This window comes from Ochotona princeps, chromosome 13 (genome assembly GCF_030435755.1).
Source record: "Ochotona princeps isolate mOchPri1 chromosome 13, mOchPri1.hap1, whole genome shotgun sequence".
NCBI lineage: Eukaryota > Metazoa > Chordata > Mammalia > Lagomorpha > Ochotonidae > Ochotona > Ochotona princeps.
The window spans coordinates 32,362,339-32,377,303 of NC_080844.1; the positions used below are offsets into that span (position 1 = coordinate 32,362,339).

The 14,965-nt window shown below is 54.6% G+C and overlaps 1 protein-coding gene across 2 annotated transcripts in view; it reads left to right on the top strand.

The window, feature by feature from the left end:
* ADAMTS14 (ADAM metallopeptidase with thrombospondin type 1 motif 14) overlaps positions 1-14,965 on the top strand; it is a 61,716-nt gene that overhangs the window by 33,192 nt on the left and 13,559 nt on the right. Inside the window, exons 5-12 of one of the 2 annotated variants that reach the window (XM_058671492.1) lie at positions 5,066-5,149; positions 5,631-5,787; positions 7,194-7,299; positions 8,622-8,765; positions 9,664-9,796; positions 10,877-10,990; positions 11,844-11,992; positions 13,407-13,582. In XM_058671492.1, coding sequence (XP_058527475.1) covers positions 5,066-5,149; positions 5,631-5,787; positions 7,194-7,299; positions 8,622-8,765; positions 9,664-9,796; positions 10,877-10,990; positions 11,844-11,992; positions 13,407-13,582 — 1,063 coding nt within the window. The remainder of the gene's footprint in view (positions 1-5,065; positions 5,150-5,630; positions 5,788-7,193; positions 7,300-8,621; positions 8,766-9,663; positions 9,797-10,876; positions 10,991-11,843; positions 11,993-13,406; positions 13,583-14,965) is intronic. The other variant, XM_058671493.1, reaches the window with a different exon arrangement.

A 14,965-nucleotide genomic window follows, 5' to 3' on the forward strand; every position in this document is an offset into this window, starting at 1 on the left:
GATTGGAAACAGAGCAACTGGAACTGGCACTCCGATATGGAATGCTGGCATCACAAGTGGTGATTTAACTTGCTGAGCCCACCAGCCCCTGATACTGTCTTCATTTCATCATGATTCTTCAACAGTTTTGCTGGAGCCAGCATTGTGGCTCAGTATTTTAAGCTGCTGCCTGCAGTGCTAGCATCCCATATGCATTCTGGTTTGAGTCCAGCTGCTTCACTTCTGACCCAGCTCCCTGCTGATGACAGGAAAGTATCAGAGGATGACCCCAATCCTTAGACCCCTAAACTCATGTGGGAGACCCAGATGGAGCTTCTGGTTTTGGCCTGGCCCAGGCCTGGCTTTTACAGTCACTTGGGGAGTAAACTGACAGATGGAAAATCTCTCTGTAACTCTGCCTTTCAAATAAATAAGTGAAACCAGTTTTGCTGAGTGTGGGATTCTAGGTTGTTGCTGGTTTTTTGTCCGGGTGCTTGATGGCATTCATTCAGTGTCTTCTACAAACACTGTGGTCAGGCCCTGTCATGCAGTCTGTTAGATCTTCTCTCTGAATGAAGCATGCTTAGGGAGATATTGCTGGGAGACTGTCACCGTCTGTGGCCAGGAAGGGAGCAGGTGTACCCGTGGGGGGGTTGACTTGAGGCCAGTGCAGGGGGTGAAAGAGGAGGCCAGAGGGGACTTTGGATGCAGAGAACCTGGCAGAGGCTTTGAGCTTCTCACTGCTGGATCCGTGTGATCCCTGGCTGGGAAGAAATACTTTGTGCCATGGGACACCACTGCTGCAGTCCAAGTGAATCACTGCAAGAAAACAATATGCACCGGGCTGCTTACAAACACCTTTGTTGCCTAGAGTTTTGCATGCTGCAAGTCTGTGATGGAGTCCCCGGTGGGTGTCTGGTTGCCAAGTAGCCTCTGCTGGGCCCTCCCACCTGGAAGGCCTCTTGTGTAAAGACATGAACCTTATGAATCAAGTCTCCCCTCTCCTGACCTCACAGCCCCCCAGTACACTACCATCCCATGTCATCACTTCAAGGTTGGAATTTCAGTGTGAAATTTAGGAGGAAGAGCCATGCATTCTGTTCCCTTGATTGCCAGTGAACATGGGGTTTTCTTGATCGCTTTGTTTGGCTCCTGCCTGCTTCTTCTCTGCCACTGGCCTCTGCACTTCTCCTCCTCCTTAGGGTCTCACCCAGGGATCATGCCATCTCCTCAGGAGTGACAGCTCCAGGTCCCTTTTACCCTCCCCCAAGTCTCCCTTTCCTGTATCCCGTAGGCCATGGCAGGTGGAGTCTGCTGTGGAGCTAGCACCCTTGATGCCCTTAGTCACCAGGCTGCTTCCCCCTGCTCAGTGGTCCGTCCTGGGGAGTTGGTCCTCTCTGTTTGCTCAGTGTTGGGAGTACAAGGGCCTCTGGGGACCCCACCCAGCTTCGTTCTGGCATGGCACAGTTGGCCTCTGATTCTCCCTACTGCTCAGAGCCACAGTCCCACTGTATGTCTAGCTGCAGGTGGCAGCTGCTGGGACAATTTAATGAGTGGATTGGGCCTGCTGGTGGTGGGGTGGATGGATGGGGACCTGGGATGAATAGTGGGGGTGGCTGTTTTGGAGTTACTATATGGTCCGCTCTGTGAGATGGACATGTGGAGGACAATGTTCTCCTGAGGAAGTTACCCGGAGGCCCTGCAGAAGCACTCGGTGCCCCAAACAATACCTAGGGCCTTCCTGCCTTCTGGCTTGTGATGACTGCCGGCTCCTCAGTGGGTACGTGATGTACAGACAACATGCCCGGATAGAACGTGTCTTGCCTTGGTTTGCTCACAGAGCACGTCAGAGAGGTCCACACTGACCACACCCCTGCGTGGAAGAAAGGCTTGTTGTGGCACTGGTGAACTGAAGAGGCCAACAGTTTAAGAGCCATGCTATCACAGATGCATCAGCAAGTGCCAAAGATGCTGCAGTGGGAGTCCCACCAGGGAGTTTGTATGTGGCTGACAGGCCCCGCCCCTTGTCATCAGTTCCTTCCAGGACTAGTCTGGGGTGTGTGGGTTAGAAGGACATGGTTGCTGCACACTGGAGTGCTCTGCTCTGATAATGTCTTGGCTCCCACTGGAGATGGCAGGAGGAGGGCGGGAAGGAAACCCTACCCTGTTAGCCTTTTCATCATTCCTGTGTGTATGCAGGGGTGTGGGGTGGGGAACTGCTTTCCCACAGCAGGGAGCTGGGCTATGATCTTCACAGCTGGATGCTGCCACGGGTGCCTGAAAGTCTGCCACTGGCTGTCGCACAGCCTACATGTTCATGTACTGGGGCGGCTGCCAGCCCTGGGCCCTGAGACGGGTGGACTGGAGCTGGGGTTCTGTGGTGCTTGTAGCTTCCGCTGACCATGAGACTGTGTCTCCACAGCCTAGGTCAGTGCTTGGCTGGCCCCAGAGGGCTATGTGAGCATGACAGCAGGTCTTCGGTACCCTGTCGACCCTCCCTCCCCATGGAACACTCACACATGTATGCTGGGGAGCTCTTTTGCTTCTTGTTGGGTTATCAGCAGTCCCTTTGTGGGTTGCTGGTCAGTTCCTTTGCTTAGAAGTAGAAAAGAAATGATAACTGGAAGGCATGGGGAGAAGAGGCCCCTGCATGAGGCTCCCTGCCAGCTCCCAGTACGGTGGTGGCCAAGGGCCAGGTAGGTTCCACTCTGCTTGCTGTGCTGACTGGCCACTGACAATGCCTGAGGACCCTGTGCTCTGTGGGGCTAGTTCACAGCTCCTGGACATTTGCACACACCAGTGCCAGGTTTGCTGTCAGAGGGTCCAAGGGGTTTCCTGCTGTGCCCCAAGTCACCCTCTGTGCTTGTAAGAAGCAGAGCTGGGGTCTGAACCCAGGATTCCCCACAGCTGCTTATCCATGGTTGAGTCCTAGCAAGGGCTCCCAGAGCAGGTTGCATTTCCCTTCTTGAGCAAATTACTTTTTCCTGAGTGTCTCAAGGTGCAAGTAGGGCACCAGGTGCACAAGTGACAGCGTCTCACATGTGGGTGCTAGATGGGACACTTAAATACACAGAGCTGTGACACAGCAGGGTTAAGCCACTGCCTGCAGCACTGGCATCCCATATGAGCACTTGTTTGAGTCCTGGCTGCTCTGCTTCCCTTCCCGTTCAGCTCACTGCTTGTGGAGCTAATGCACTCCCTGCTGTAAATGTCACAGGATGGCCCCAGTTACTTGCCACTTGTGGGAATTCCTGGTGGAGTTCCAGGTTCATAGCCCAGCCCTGGCTGTTGTGTGGTCATTTTGAGTAAACCACATCTTTTTTTCTTTCTTTCTTTTTTCTTTTTCCTTTCAAGATTTATTTATTTTGGGCCCGGCGGCATGGCCTAGCAGCTAAAGTCCTCGCCTTGAAACGCACCGGGATCCCATATGGGCACCGGTTCTAGTCCCAGCAGCTCCACTTCCCATCCAGCTCCCTGCTTGTGGCCTGGGATAGCAGTTGAGGACGGTCCAAAGCCTTGGGACCCTGCACCTGCATTGGGAGACCTGGAAGAGGTTCCAGGTTCCCGGCTTCAGATCGGCATAGCACCAACCGTTGTGCTCACTTGGGGAGTGAATCATCGGATGGAAAATCTTCCTCTCTGTCTCTTCTTTCTGTATATCTGACTTTGTAATAAAAAGTAAATAAATCTTTTTTTAAGATTTATTTATTTTTTATTGGAAAGTCAGATTTACAGAGAGAAGGAGATACAGAAAGATCTTCTGTCTACTGACTCACTCCCCAAGTGGCCGTGACAGCTGGAGCTGAGCCAATCCAAAACCAGGAGCCAGGAGCTTCTTCTGGGTCTCCCACACAGGTGAAGAGTCCCAAGGCTTTGGGCTGTCCTTGTTTGCTTTCCCAGGCCACAAGCAGGGAGCTAGATGGGAAGCAGGGCTGCCGGGATTAGAACCAGCACCCATATGGGATCCTGATGCGATCAAGGCAAGGACTTTAGCCACTAGGCTACCATGCTGGGCCCAAACCAGATCTTTCTATCTGTCCGCATCCCCTAATAACTCTCTCTTTCCAGTAAATCTTGAACATCACACAGAATTGTGTCCCACAGAATGGGCAGATTCAGAACAGTGTGTCTCTAGTAGGAACGTGATTTTGTAGAATGGGACACACACACACACACACAGCAGGGAGTGTGATAGTTGTGGGAATTATAAATCTGACTCCTAGTGTAGGGGACTAATTTTGTTCCTTTTTGGGGTATTTTTCAATTTTGTTTTACAGTGACATATTTGATACTTAGGCTGTGGGGGGAGTTATTTAAAACAAGCTGGAGTGGGTGGGCAGGGGGAGACAAGCTGGAATGCACCGTGGGACAGTGCAGGAGCCTGGGACCTCCCCGGTGGATAGCAGCACCCTGGCCTCCAAGTGTACATGCAGAGGCCTGGGACAGCTTGAGGTCTCTATGAACTGCATGAGGTTCTGTGTACAAGCTTCTAGCCCCAGGGAAAGGAGCTACTAGGAGCAGTGCTCCTCAGGCACGACTGGTCTGAAGAGTCATCCAGCATCCAGTTCAAACGGAGATTCTGGCACTGCTGGAGGCCTGGAGTGGGGCATTTCCCACCGGCTCCCCAGCCATGCAGAAGCTGCTGGTCCACACCCTTTGAGCTCTTTGCCCCGCAGAGGAGCCGCATGCTGCGTCCCTGGACCTGGACTGACAATAGTGCAGTGACGTGTGGAAAGGCACACAGGCGTTAGGACAAGCAGGCTTCCCTAAACCAGGTGACATTTTTGAAGGATGCTCGTGGGAAATGTGCAAAGGTGAGCCTTAGACTAGTGATCCTGAAAATGGACTCCCCCGTACCACAGCTTCAGGGGAAACGCTGAGACTGGGCATGAGCTACCACCCAGGATCTGATTGAATGCCAGCTCTGTAGCTTGTTAGCTGTGTGTCCTGAGGGGAGTCCTGGGCCTCTCCTAAGCCTGTCTCGTCCTCTGCGCAGCTGGAATCGGACTGCCTGTATGAGAAGGAAACCATGTGGTGGGTGCTTAGCGCAGCATCTGCCTATGTGCACGCTCTGTTCCTCTTGCAGGTGGATGAGATCTACCACGACGACTCCCTGGGCACCCATCTGAACCTTGTCATTGTCCGCCTGATCATGGTTGGCTACTACCAGGTACGTCCCCCACTCTTCTGGGCTGGGGTGGAGGAGCCAGTGTGCAGGCCACAGTGTCTGCAGGATCGTGACCCTGAGGCCATGGCATCCCTCCTGCTTGCTGTGACTTGGACATTTAGAGGGCGTGAACAGAAGCTGACAGCCCCATGTCCTTGAAGAACAGATGAGTGACTGGGGCTTCAGGAGGGGCAGCGCTGAAACACGTGCTGTTGTGCTTGAGCCTGCCGGCCCAGGGCTCTGCCATCTCAGCTCGCTCATTCGTTACTCCCCAAGATGGGAGTAACAATAGACCCTTCCTCCATGATGGTGAACTTCAAGTATGGGGGAAATGTACTTGAAACTGTCTGTGGCACATGCCCTGGCATGAGCGAGGAGGGACACTGGCATGGTCCTCTGGCCTTGACCCTCCCTTCCGTGTGCACTGCATCCCGAACTCTGACCCAGCTGCTCTGCTGTCCCTGTTCTTGTTTTCCCACCCTAGTCCCTGAGCCTGATCGAGCTTGGGAATCCCGCCCGTAGCCTGGACCAGGTATGTCGCTGGGCTCAGTCTCAGCAGCGCCAGGACCCCAACCATCCTGAGCACCACGACCACGTGATCTTCCTCACTCGACAGAAGTTTGGACCTGCAGGTATGCAAGGTACTGTGCTTACTTTGAGCAGGTGTGTATGCATGTATGTGTAGCCTGTTAAGATAGAGGCAGAGGTCTAGGGCTGGGCCTGGAAATGGATGGGCTTTCCCCAGGAAGATGGGGCAAGACAGGATATGAATGGACAAGTGAACAAACCTAGCAACAGTTTTGTGGGGCACAGGACATGGAAAGGGCCCCCAGTGCATGTCTGCTGTCTCCATCGAGCCTGCAGGGGGCAGTGTGTGGGCAAATCCTGGAACCTGTATTTAACTGCCCCAGCCCCTGCCTGTTTGGAGGCTTGCTATTTGTTTTTGCATTCATGCTGGAAATGAGTCAGTCAGCCCTGGCTATCCAGAGGGCTGAGACACTCAAGTCCCAGGTATGGTTTTTGTACACACAGACAATGCTCACATCCATACTCAAGTGCCGAGACATTGCACACACAAATGCACCCTTGTATCTGAACAGGCACATGCATGCAGTAACATGCACCTTTGTGTCTAGGCACCCCAGATACAACACACACGCACATGCTCCTGTGTGTAATCTCATCACATTTAGAACAAATCCTCAAACCTCCAGGACATCTCCACCTGCTGTAGAATAAAGACTATTTCAGCAATGCTAGTAGCTGTTTAGCCCTCTCCATTGTCAGCCTTGCCTCCGAGGTCTTGCCCAGCTTGGGGCACTCCTTGCCTGTACCAGGGCTCCCCAGCACCCAGGCCTTATGCCTCATAGTGCTGTGTGCAGAGGGGCTGCTGTCCTTGCCGTGTGTGCCAGCCCAGCCACCCCTCCCACTCCCATGTGGCTCACCTGTGCTTCACCTGTGTCCCCAGCCCATGAGCCCTGTTCTCCCACCCAGCTCTGCTGCCTCCCACATAGTACTTCCTGGGCCCTCTCAGTTACAACCTCCAGATCTCCCCTGGACCCCCACCTGCTCCCTGAACTCTGGCCCTTTGGGCCCACCCCACCTCAACTTATTACCATGTCTGGTTGTTTGATCAGATCTCTTGCCACTACTGTGGGTGGGGCATGTCAGGGCTGTGGGTCAGGGGGCTTGGGTCTAAGTCTCGCTATCTTCCCCATGATTTCTGACATGGTGCCACCCCTGACTCCCTCTGCCATCCCAGACACATGGAAAGCACTGCTGATGAGTTTGCTGACCGACAGACCAAAGGCAAGACTGCAGGAGGCAGATCAAGGGTGCACAGACCCGGGTCTTGTCTGGAAATCTTGCTGCCTTGTCTAGGGGGAGGCTGGGAAAGCCATGAGTTGGGAGGGAGGCTGTCAAACCTTACCTGTGAACCTGCTGGGCCCAGGTGTGCTGGGCTGTGGGTAGAGCTTGGTGGGCCTTCTTCCCCAGCACTGAGCAAGCCAAGACCACCTCACCTGCTCTCTTTCATTCTCCCTGGCAGGGTATGCACCTACCGCTGGCATGTGCCATCCCCTGAGAAGCTGTACCCTTGACCTTGAGGATGGTTTCTCCTCCACCTTTGTGGTGGCCCACGAGACTGGCCATGTGTAAGTGGCACCAAGCGGGTGGTTAAGGCTGACAGTTTTGTGCTGTGGGCCGTGCTGTGAGCTCTGGCAAAGGCTGAGTGTGGGAAGCCATACCCAGGACCAGGCTATGGTCCTGGTGTTCTGGGAGCACAGCATCCCAGAACTGCACCTAGAGGGAGACCCTGCATTGGGCACTGCCTCCCAGTCCCAGAGCCGTGGGGAGCAGCACATGAACTTTTGTGGGACCCATTCCAACCTGTGCTAGTGCTTGGTGCTCACTGAAGAGCTGGCCAGAACCCACTGTAAACAGGTGTACTTGGGGCTCAGATAGCAACTGGCACGTCATCTCCTGGCACTTGGACTTGGCTTTAGAGCATGCTTGCCCATTCAGTCACATTTTCTGAGTACCCACCAGGTGCCTGGCCCTGTTCTAAGGCTGGGGCTGCAGTGAGGGAGTGGGTAGAGGAGCCCTTAAGCCATGTGCTGGACAGAAACTCATGAGCCACTGTCCAGGGACAGGCCATGGCCATGTTGTCTGGCCTTGTCTGTCCACAGGGGCTGGGCTAAGGGCACCATCAGCCCGTTCTCTCCCAGCTCTGCCCCTTGCCAGGTGGTGCCTCCTCTCTTGGGATCTTGTTTTTCACCATCTGCAACATAGAGACCAACCCCAGGGGAGCCTACGAAGGCAGAGATAAGGCCAAGCTCAGGGCCCCTGTGTCTATCTGGTATTTAAGAACATGAAACACTGGGCTTTGGCATTCAAGGCCGATGGTGCAGAGCTGGCTGTTGCATACTAACCATCCTGGCAGGAGCCCATCCCTTGTATAGCTCAGTGATAGTCCCATGGGATCTTGGAGCAGCTTCCGGGGCTGGCTCAGTATGAGATTGAATTGAACTGAGTTTTGAGTGAGACCTGTCTCCTGCTCTCAAAGGCCATGGGTCTCATGGGAGACAGTGGTGTGCCATGTGTGGTGTTAATGCAGAGGGCAAGTGGCTCCACTGTGGTGAACCTAGGCACAAGCTGCGTTTGGCATCTTGTAGCACAAGTGAGACTTGGGCTGGCCTTGGAAGCTGTGAGGACACAGATGGAGTTTGAGGAGGAGACAGACATCCCAGAACAGAGAACAGTGGGACAAAACCTTAAAGGTTTGCATGAATGTGACCTCCAAGGGGCTGCTTCCACCTGACAGCCTGGCAGAGAGGAGGGAGTCCTCCCCACCACATAGTGGAAACACCAAGGCTGGGGAGACATGGTCTGGATTTCTGGTCAGGGCAGGGTCTCCCAGCATGGGCTATGACTCAAGGCTCCCTCTGTCCCCTTTACCCTACCTGCCACCTTCCAGGCTGGGCTTGCAGCATGATGGGCAGATGAACACCTGTGCCGATGACGTCAGCCTGGGCAGTGTCATGGCGCCACTGGTGCAGTCCTCCTTCCACCGCTTCCACTGGTCCCACTGCAGCAGGCTGGAGCTCAGGCGTTACCTCTCGTATGTCACCCTCCCACCTCCCCCACCCAGCTGCCTGATGCTTCTTCCCCTTTGTCCCCATGCACCACCAGGGGAGTGGGCCTCATGTTTCAAAGGTATGCAGGTGATCACTGGCATAAAAGTGTTGGTAAAAGCACAGATGTCCCGGTCCCACCTGAGGTACTGACTTAGAATCTGCCAGAGTAGGCCTGGGAATGTGCCTTCATCAAGCACTGTGGGTGCTATTCACGTTTGCTGAAGGTTAGGAGCCTCTGGGCTGGGGCTGGAGTGTCGCTGTCTCCGCTCTCCTCCCCCAAGCCTGCTGGGAAGGGGTGCCCAGGGAGGGTGCTCACTTCCCTTCTCTGCACCCAGCCCTGGCTCCAGCCACACACACACATTCAATTCCTGGTTTGGTCAGTCATCTCCTAGATCTCCAGGGATGTTGAGTTACATCTAGGATAAGTGTTTCAGTCTGGCACTCAAGGTCCGAGAGTGGAGGCTGGGATGGCCTTGGGTGGAGGCAGAGGGAATCACTAACCTTTGCACCAGCTGGCCAAGGTGCCTGCCCAGTGTTCTGCCTGGTGAGTGGACTTTCCTGCATCCATGCTGTCCACAAGTCAACTCTTGGCCTCAGCTTCATCCTATATCATAGGTAAAATGGAGACCTCAGCCAGCTGTCAGCTGAGTACCTATGCCCAGTCCTGGCTGCTTCCCCTGCATCCTCTGCCTGTGTGTAGGGCCCTTCCTGACACACAGTCACTGGTAGAAGTGAGATCAGGAAGACAGCTCCAAGGATAGGGTTGAAGGGGTCAGATTCTCGCTAGCTTTCTGTCCTCATTTGGAGGTCCAGCTCCTAGGCAGGGAAACCTTGGACTTCCTGCCCTCAGCCTGGCTCACTTTCTTGGTCTGTGCTGGCCAGCTACTACACCTGCCTCCTTGACAACCCCTTCAAGCCCAACTGGCCTGAGCCCCCGGTGCTGCCTGGAATTAACTACTCAATGGATGAACAGTGCCGCCTCGACTTTGGCACTGGCTATCGGAAGTGCATCCAGGTGAGTATGCCACCAGTTGTGATCTGGCCATGCCAGGCTGTTCAGTAGCAGGATGCCTGCCAGCAAGTGGGACTGGGGATGGGCTTGCAGACTTGGAGCCAGCCACGGTGTAGGGGTGCAGAGTGAGCAGGGTCCTGCAAAGTCCTTCCGGGTGGGGACAGGTATGTACAATGACCTGAGAGTGATTTTGCTCTGGGAAAAGTGGTAAGGGGATTGTGGCTGGGCTTGGCCACCTGGGAGCTTATCCATGACTCAGTCCTGGAGTCAGATCAGGCATGGTACTTCGGCAGAATATTCTAGTCCAGCTCTTCACCTATGGTACCATGTACAACATGGCCTCTCTCAAGGGGCTCAATTCCACACCTGTGTGAATATAGCCCTTCAGTGTCAGCTCCAGCTGCCCATGAGAGGACCTGGTATCTGCTGGAGGCCCAGGGAAAGGATGTCTCAGGGCAGGGGCAAGTGTCTGGTGCTCCGTGCTTCACCGCCACCCCCACCCTATCCTGCTGGGAACCATGAGAGGCTCCTGTAGGTGGGGTTCAGGCCTCATTGGAGTGCCTGCTTCAACAAAACCCTGCGTGGGATGTCCATGCTCTCAGACTGTCTTTGCAGGCTGGTGGGGAGTGAAGGGAGAGAACAGTGAGGAAACCAAGGTGTTCCTGGACAGCCTGGGGAACACTGCCACCAACATGTCCAGGTCACAAGGAGGTGGGAGCCTCAGCTTTGTTGGGGGCTCTGCGATGCTCCCATGTGCACAGGACCCAGTCCTCTGTGGAACCTCAAATCCTGATCCCATTCCAATGGCAAAGTGGCTTCTGGAGGGCAGGGAAGGAGACCCAAGGAGAGGTTGGGGGTGAGAGATATGTCCTGTGTGTGGGCTCTCTTCTCTGAGGAGGCAACAGGACCCCAGAGGTCTCTGGTGGTTTGGGTGGTGTTGAGCCTGAGGCTATGTGAGCTTCTGCTTGCCTTCTGCACCCCAGTTCCTGAAACACAGCACCCCCTTCCTTGCCCCTTGGCCCATGGACAGAAGGGTGGAACTGAGCCAGTCCTGCCTGGTGATCCTGTCTCCTCACCACACAGTTTATGCTCTTGGATCCCTGCAAGCAGCTGTGGTGTTCCCACCCAGACAACCCACACTTCTGCAAAACCAAGAAGGGGCCCCCGCTGGATGGCACCCAATGTGCTCCAGGAAAGGTACTGTAGTTTCTGGGGTGCAGTTCTGGGGACCCCTTGCTTCCTTCCCACCATAGGTGAATATGAAGATGAGGGGTGGGAGGCAATGGGGAGGGTAGCCAGGGTTCTAGTGGAATGCGTGGGGTCTTCCTGGGAACTCCTCCACTTGGCCTTGAAGGCTGGCAGCCTGTTGGCATGATGTCCACACACACTTCACAGATGAATGGAGGGGCTCAAACAGCTTAAGAGCCTTGATGGGGTCACACAGGGAGAGGAGATGAAGGGCAGATACCAGGGTCTTCCTCCCTCCCTCCCTGCCCATGCCATGCTGTTTCTGATCCTCCCACACATAGATGTTTTCTTCCCAACCCCCATACTACCCCTTAATCTTTTTCCTGGTGCATTTGTCCTCAGGCACATGTGGGTGTCTGACCTCCTTCTGGCAGGTGTCACAGTTGTCTCATGCTGTCCCTGACCTTGGTCACTGCTTGGTGACCTTGGGTCATTGGTGGAACTTTTCTGACCCTGCTGAGTCCTGACCAAGCATCTTTCATCCCACCTCACCCCTGACCTGGGCTAGTCTGGAGCTAGAGTCAGGTCAGAGTCAGGGGCAGTGCTGGGGAGACTCCAGAATATGAGGGAGATGATTGCTGTGAGCCCAGCCCCAAGGCACTGCCCCACCTCAACGGGGCATTGTGCTCTTGGTAGAGGTATCATTCCAGGCTCAGGCTGATACCATTCCCTTTTCCAGGCTCCCCCGTGGTGCTCTTGGGCTGCACAGTGTACCCGCTGCAGCATGCTCTGTGGCAGGCTCTGCTGCAGTCGGCCCTGCTGCCATGGCTTGGGGTGACCTCATGCCTTTTATTCCTCACAGTGGTGCTTCAAAGGTTATTGTGTCTGGAAGACACAGGAGCTGATGTACAGTGAGGATGGAAGCTGGAGTTCCTGGACCAGCTTCGGGTCCTGCTCGCGGTCATGCGGGGGCGGGGTACGATCCCGCAGCCGGAGCTGTGACAACCCCCCGTGAGTGTGCCTCGCTGTGGTGGGCAGGGCAGAGGACCCTCGTGCTGAGAGCTGAGGACACAGTGGAGCCAGGGTGCTGCATTTTTCCCCAGAGCAGGAGATGAATTCTAAAGGAATGCGGATCCTGAATTCCCCAGGTGCATTCCAGGCGAGGTGTCCCTTGTCTTCCCTTTCACCCATCTCCCCTACTCCATGGTTCTGGAACTTCTGAGCCCCAGAATTCCCCATGCTATCTCCTAAGCTGGTGCAGCCTGCTAAGGATGGCCTCCGAAGAGTTGGGGACTGGCTGAGGCTGCCATGTGAGTCAGCTGGCCCTGGGAACCTCTGGGGGAGAGGGCCTCACCAAGTCTGCCAGCAGCAGGCAGTCTGAGGGGTGCTGCAGAAAGGCAGGCTGATCAGCATCCTCGGAGGTGGTCACTCCTAAGCTTCTCTCTCACCTCCAGGGTGAGAAGCCCCCTTCCTGCTGAAGCGGTCTGTATTGACTTTTACACATGGGAGCCCAAAGGGACTGGTGTCCCTGTGACTTCCAGCTGTTGGGGATACAAGAGCCAGAGTGATGCAAGGCCCACTGCTGCTCACCTTAATAAACCACCACATAGTCACAGCCAAGAGTTAGACCCTGGAGCGAAGCTACCACATACTAGGCTTTGCAGTTGTAGCCCTTGATTTATGAGGCTGAAGTCAGATACTGTGTGTGCTTTCAGCACTGATTCAATACATTTGGCATTGTCCCTGGCTAGGTGAGCGAACCCTTGGGTGCCTAAAGCCCATGTGGTTGCTCATCTATAAGCAAGGTACTGGCCCTTATGCACCCAATCCTCTTGGTTTCAAGGAAAGGGAATGAAGATAGCTTTAAACTCTCTTTTTGTATTCTTCACAGGCACAATAGAAAGTCTATAATGCGATCCCTTTTTTCCAGGGGAAATAAAGCAGGGGCTTGGCCAAAGTAGCATGATCAGAGCTTGAAAGTCAGCACTTTGGATTTCAAATCCAAGTTTCTTGTACCAAATGGGTGATGATGACATTAGTGGCAGGGGCTGACTATGAGTGCTGGGGTTATTTGTGGACCATGTGCCACATGCCAGCCCTGTGTAGGAAATGCGGGAATCTGCGAAGATGAGTATGGTTAGGTTTCCAGCCAACTGCGGGGATTAGTGAGACCCAGGTTGGTCTGTCTGTTTCTTGCAGTGGCACCTGTGCCTGGAGGCTGTAGCAGTCAGGGAGGAAGTGGGACCCATGGGGCTCTGAGCTTAGCAGCTCCCCATCCCCTGACTCACTGTGGGTCACTCTGTAGCTTAGGAGTTAGTGGAAACCCCTTCTGATGCTGAGCTGCTTGTGGTGGTTGTGTGGGAAACCTGGCCTTCACTGGCTTTCTCACCCAGCAAGGTCACTGGCTCTCTCTGTGCCTTCCCAGTCCAGCTCATGAAGGCCACTCGTGCCCAGGGCCCATGTTCGAGTACCAGATCTGCAACAGTGAGGAGTGCCCAGGACCCTACGAAGACTTCAGGGCCCAGCAGTGTGCCAAACGCAACTCCTACTACATCCACAAGAACGCCAAGCACAGCTGGATCCCCTACGAGCCCGAAGATGGTGAGTGGACCTCGCTGCCCACCCCCTTCACGTTTCTGGATGTCTGCCACTGCTGTGTGCTCTCAGTCTTGAACCTGACAGGGAAGCCACAGGGACAGTAGAGGTGCAACATTACCATCAGGCATTACCATCAGCTGGCTTTCTGATCCCTGAGATCACTGCCCCATCAAGGTCCCCTGTGATATGTCTACCTGGTTTTCTGGCTGGTGCAAGGGAAGTGTCTTAGGGCAAAGTCCTTCCCCCATAGGTGCAATGGAGGCTGGCAGGCATGCTAGCTGTTGGAGTTGGGTGCCTTTCAGACATCTGTCCCGGGAAAACACTGATGTCCTAAAAAGGAGGTTCCAGACCACATATAAATACTGGCCAGGCTTCTTAGAAAACGCAAGGCTGGGGATTTCATCCACTTCCTGGAATTAATCTGAAAGTCCTGGGAAAAGCCCAGAGCCCAGCTGCCTGCAGCCCTCTTGGGTCCTTTGGCATATGGGTGTCGTCTTCTTGCCTCCTGCCCAGCTCAGGGGCAGCCCACAGAGCACCTCCCCCCCATTTCTTCCGCCAAGCCTGGGATGGCCGCAGGACCTGACTCCCCAGCTTATGTCTGGAATACCTGCATTTTTTACATTGGAAGGGACCTGAAGCCTGCTGGTGCCAGGGTTGTCCTTTCCTCCCACTCCAGGCAGCTCAGTACTTCCTCATCACTGTTGTCTGCCTCCACCATGGTTGCCCAGGTCCTTGGGGCCCCAGTCCTGATGTCACTGTATTCTAGAGGGTTGGGTGCACATGCTATGGGCAATGTGGTTCCTGAGCATGTAACTTATGGAGGCACGGGGTGAGTGCTGGAGGCAAGACATTGCCAGGTTGTCCTTGGAGCCAAGCAGGTTCCTTAGGAGTCGGCTGTGGGTGGGGTGTACTTCCAGCTCCATTCAGAAGCCCAACCAGCAGCCGCAGCACAGCCATGGGCAGCTGGACTTGAGGTTTTTCCCAGGACTTTGAGATAAATTCCAGGAAATTAGCCAAGCCCCCAACCTCGCATTTTCTAAGCAGCACAGCAAGTGTTTATGCGTTGTCTGGAGCCTCCTTTTTAGGACATCCACAGCCCAGATAGGAAACATTTTGCTGTTGGAGCCAGCAAGGATGTCTTCCCCTCCCCTAAACAAATGCATATATAGACCACTGGACTACTTTGCCCAACTATCATGCAGCCTCTGATGTTCACATGCGCCTGCCGGGGGAAGTGTTATGGAGGTTAGCATGGATTTCAGCCCCTGCTCGGGTTAGCATCATGCCAGAGCCTCTCACCACGTGGCTGTGTGGCCCTGAGAAAGTTCCCTAACCTCTGTGGTCCTCTGTTTTATCCTCTCTTATGCTAAAAGAGCCTACCTCCTT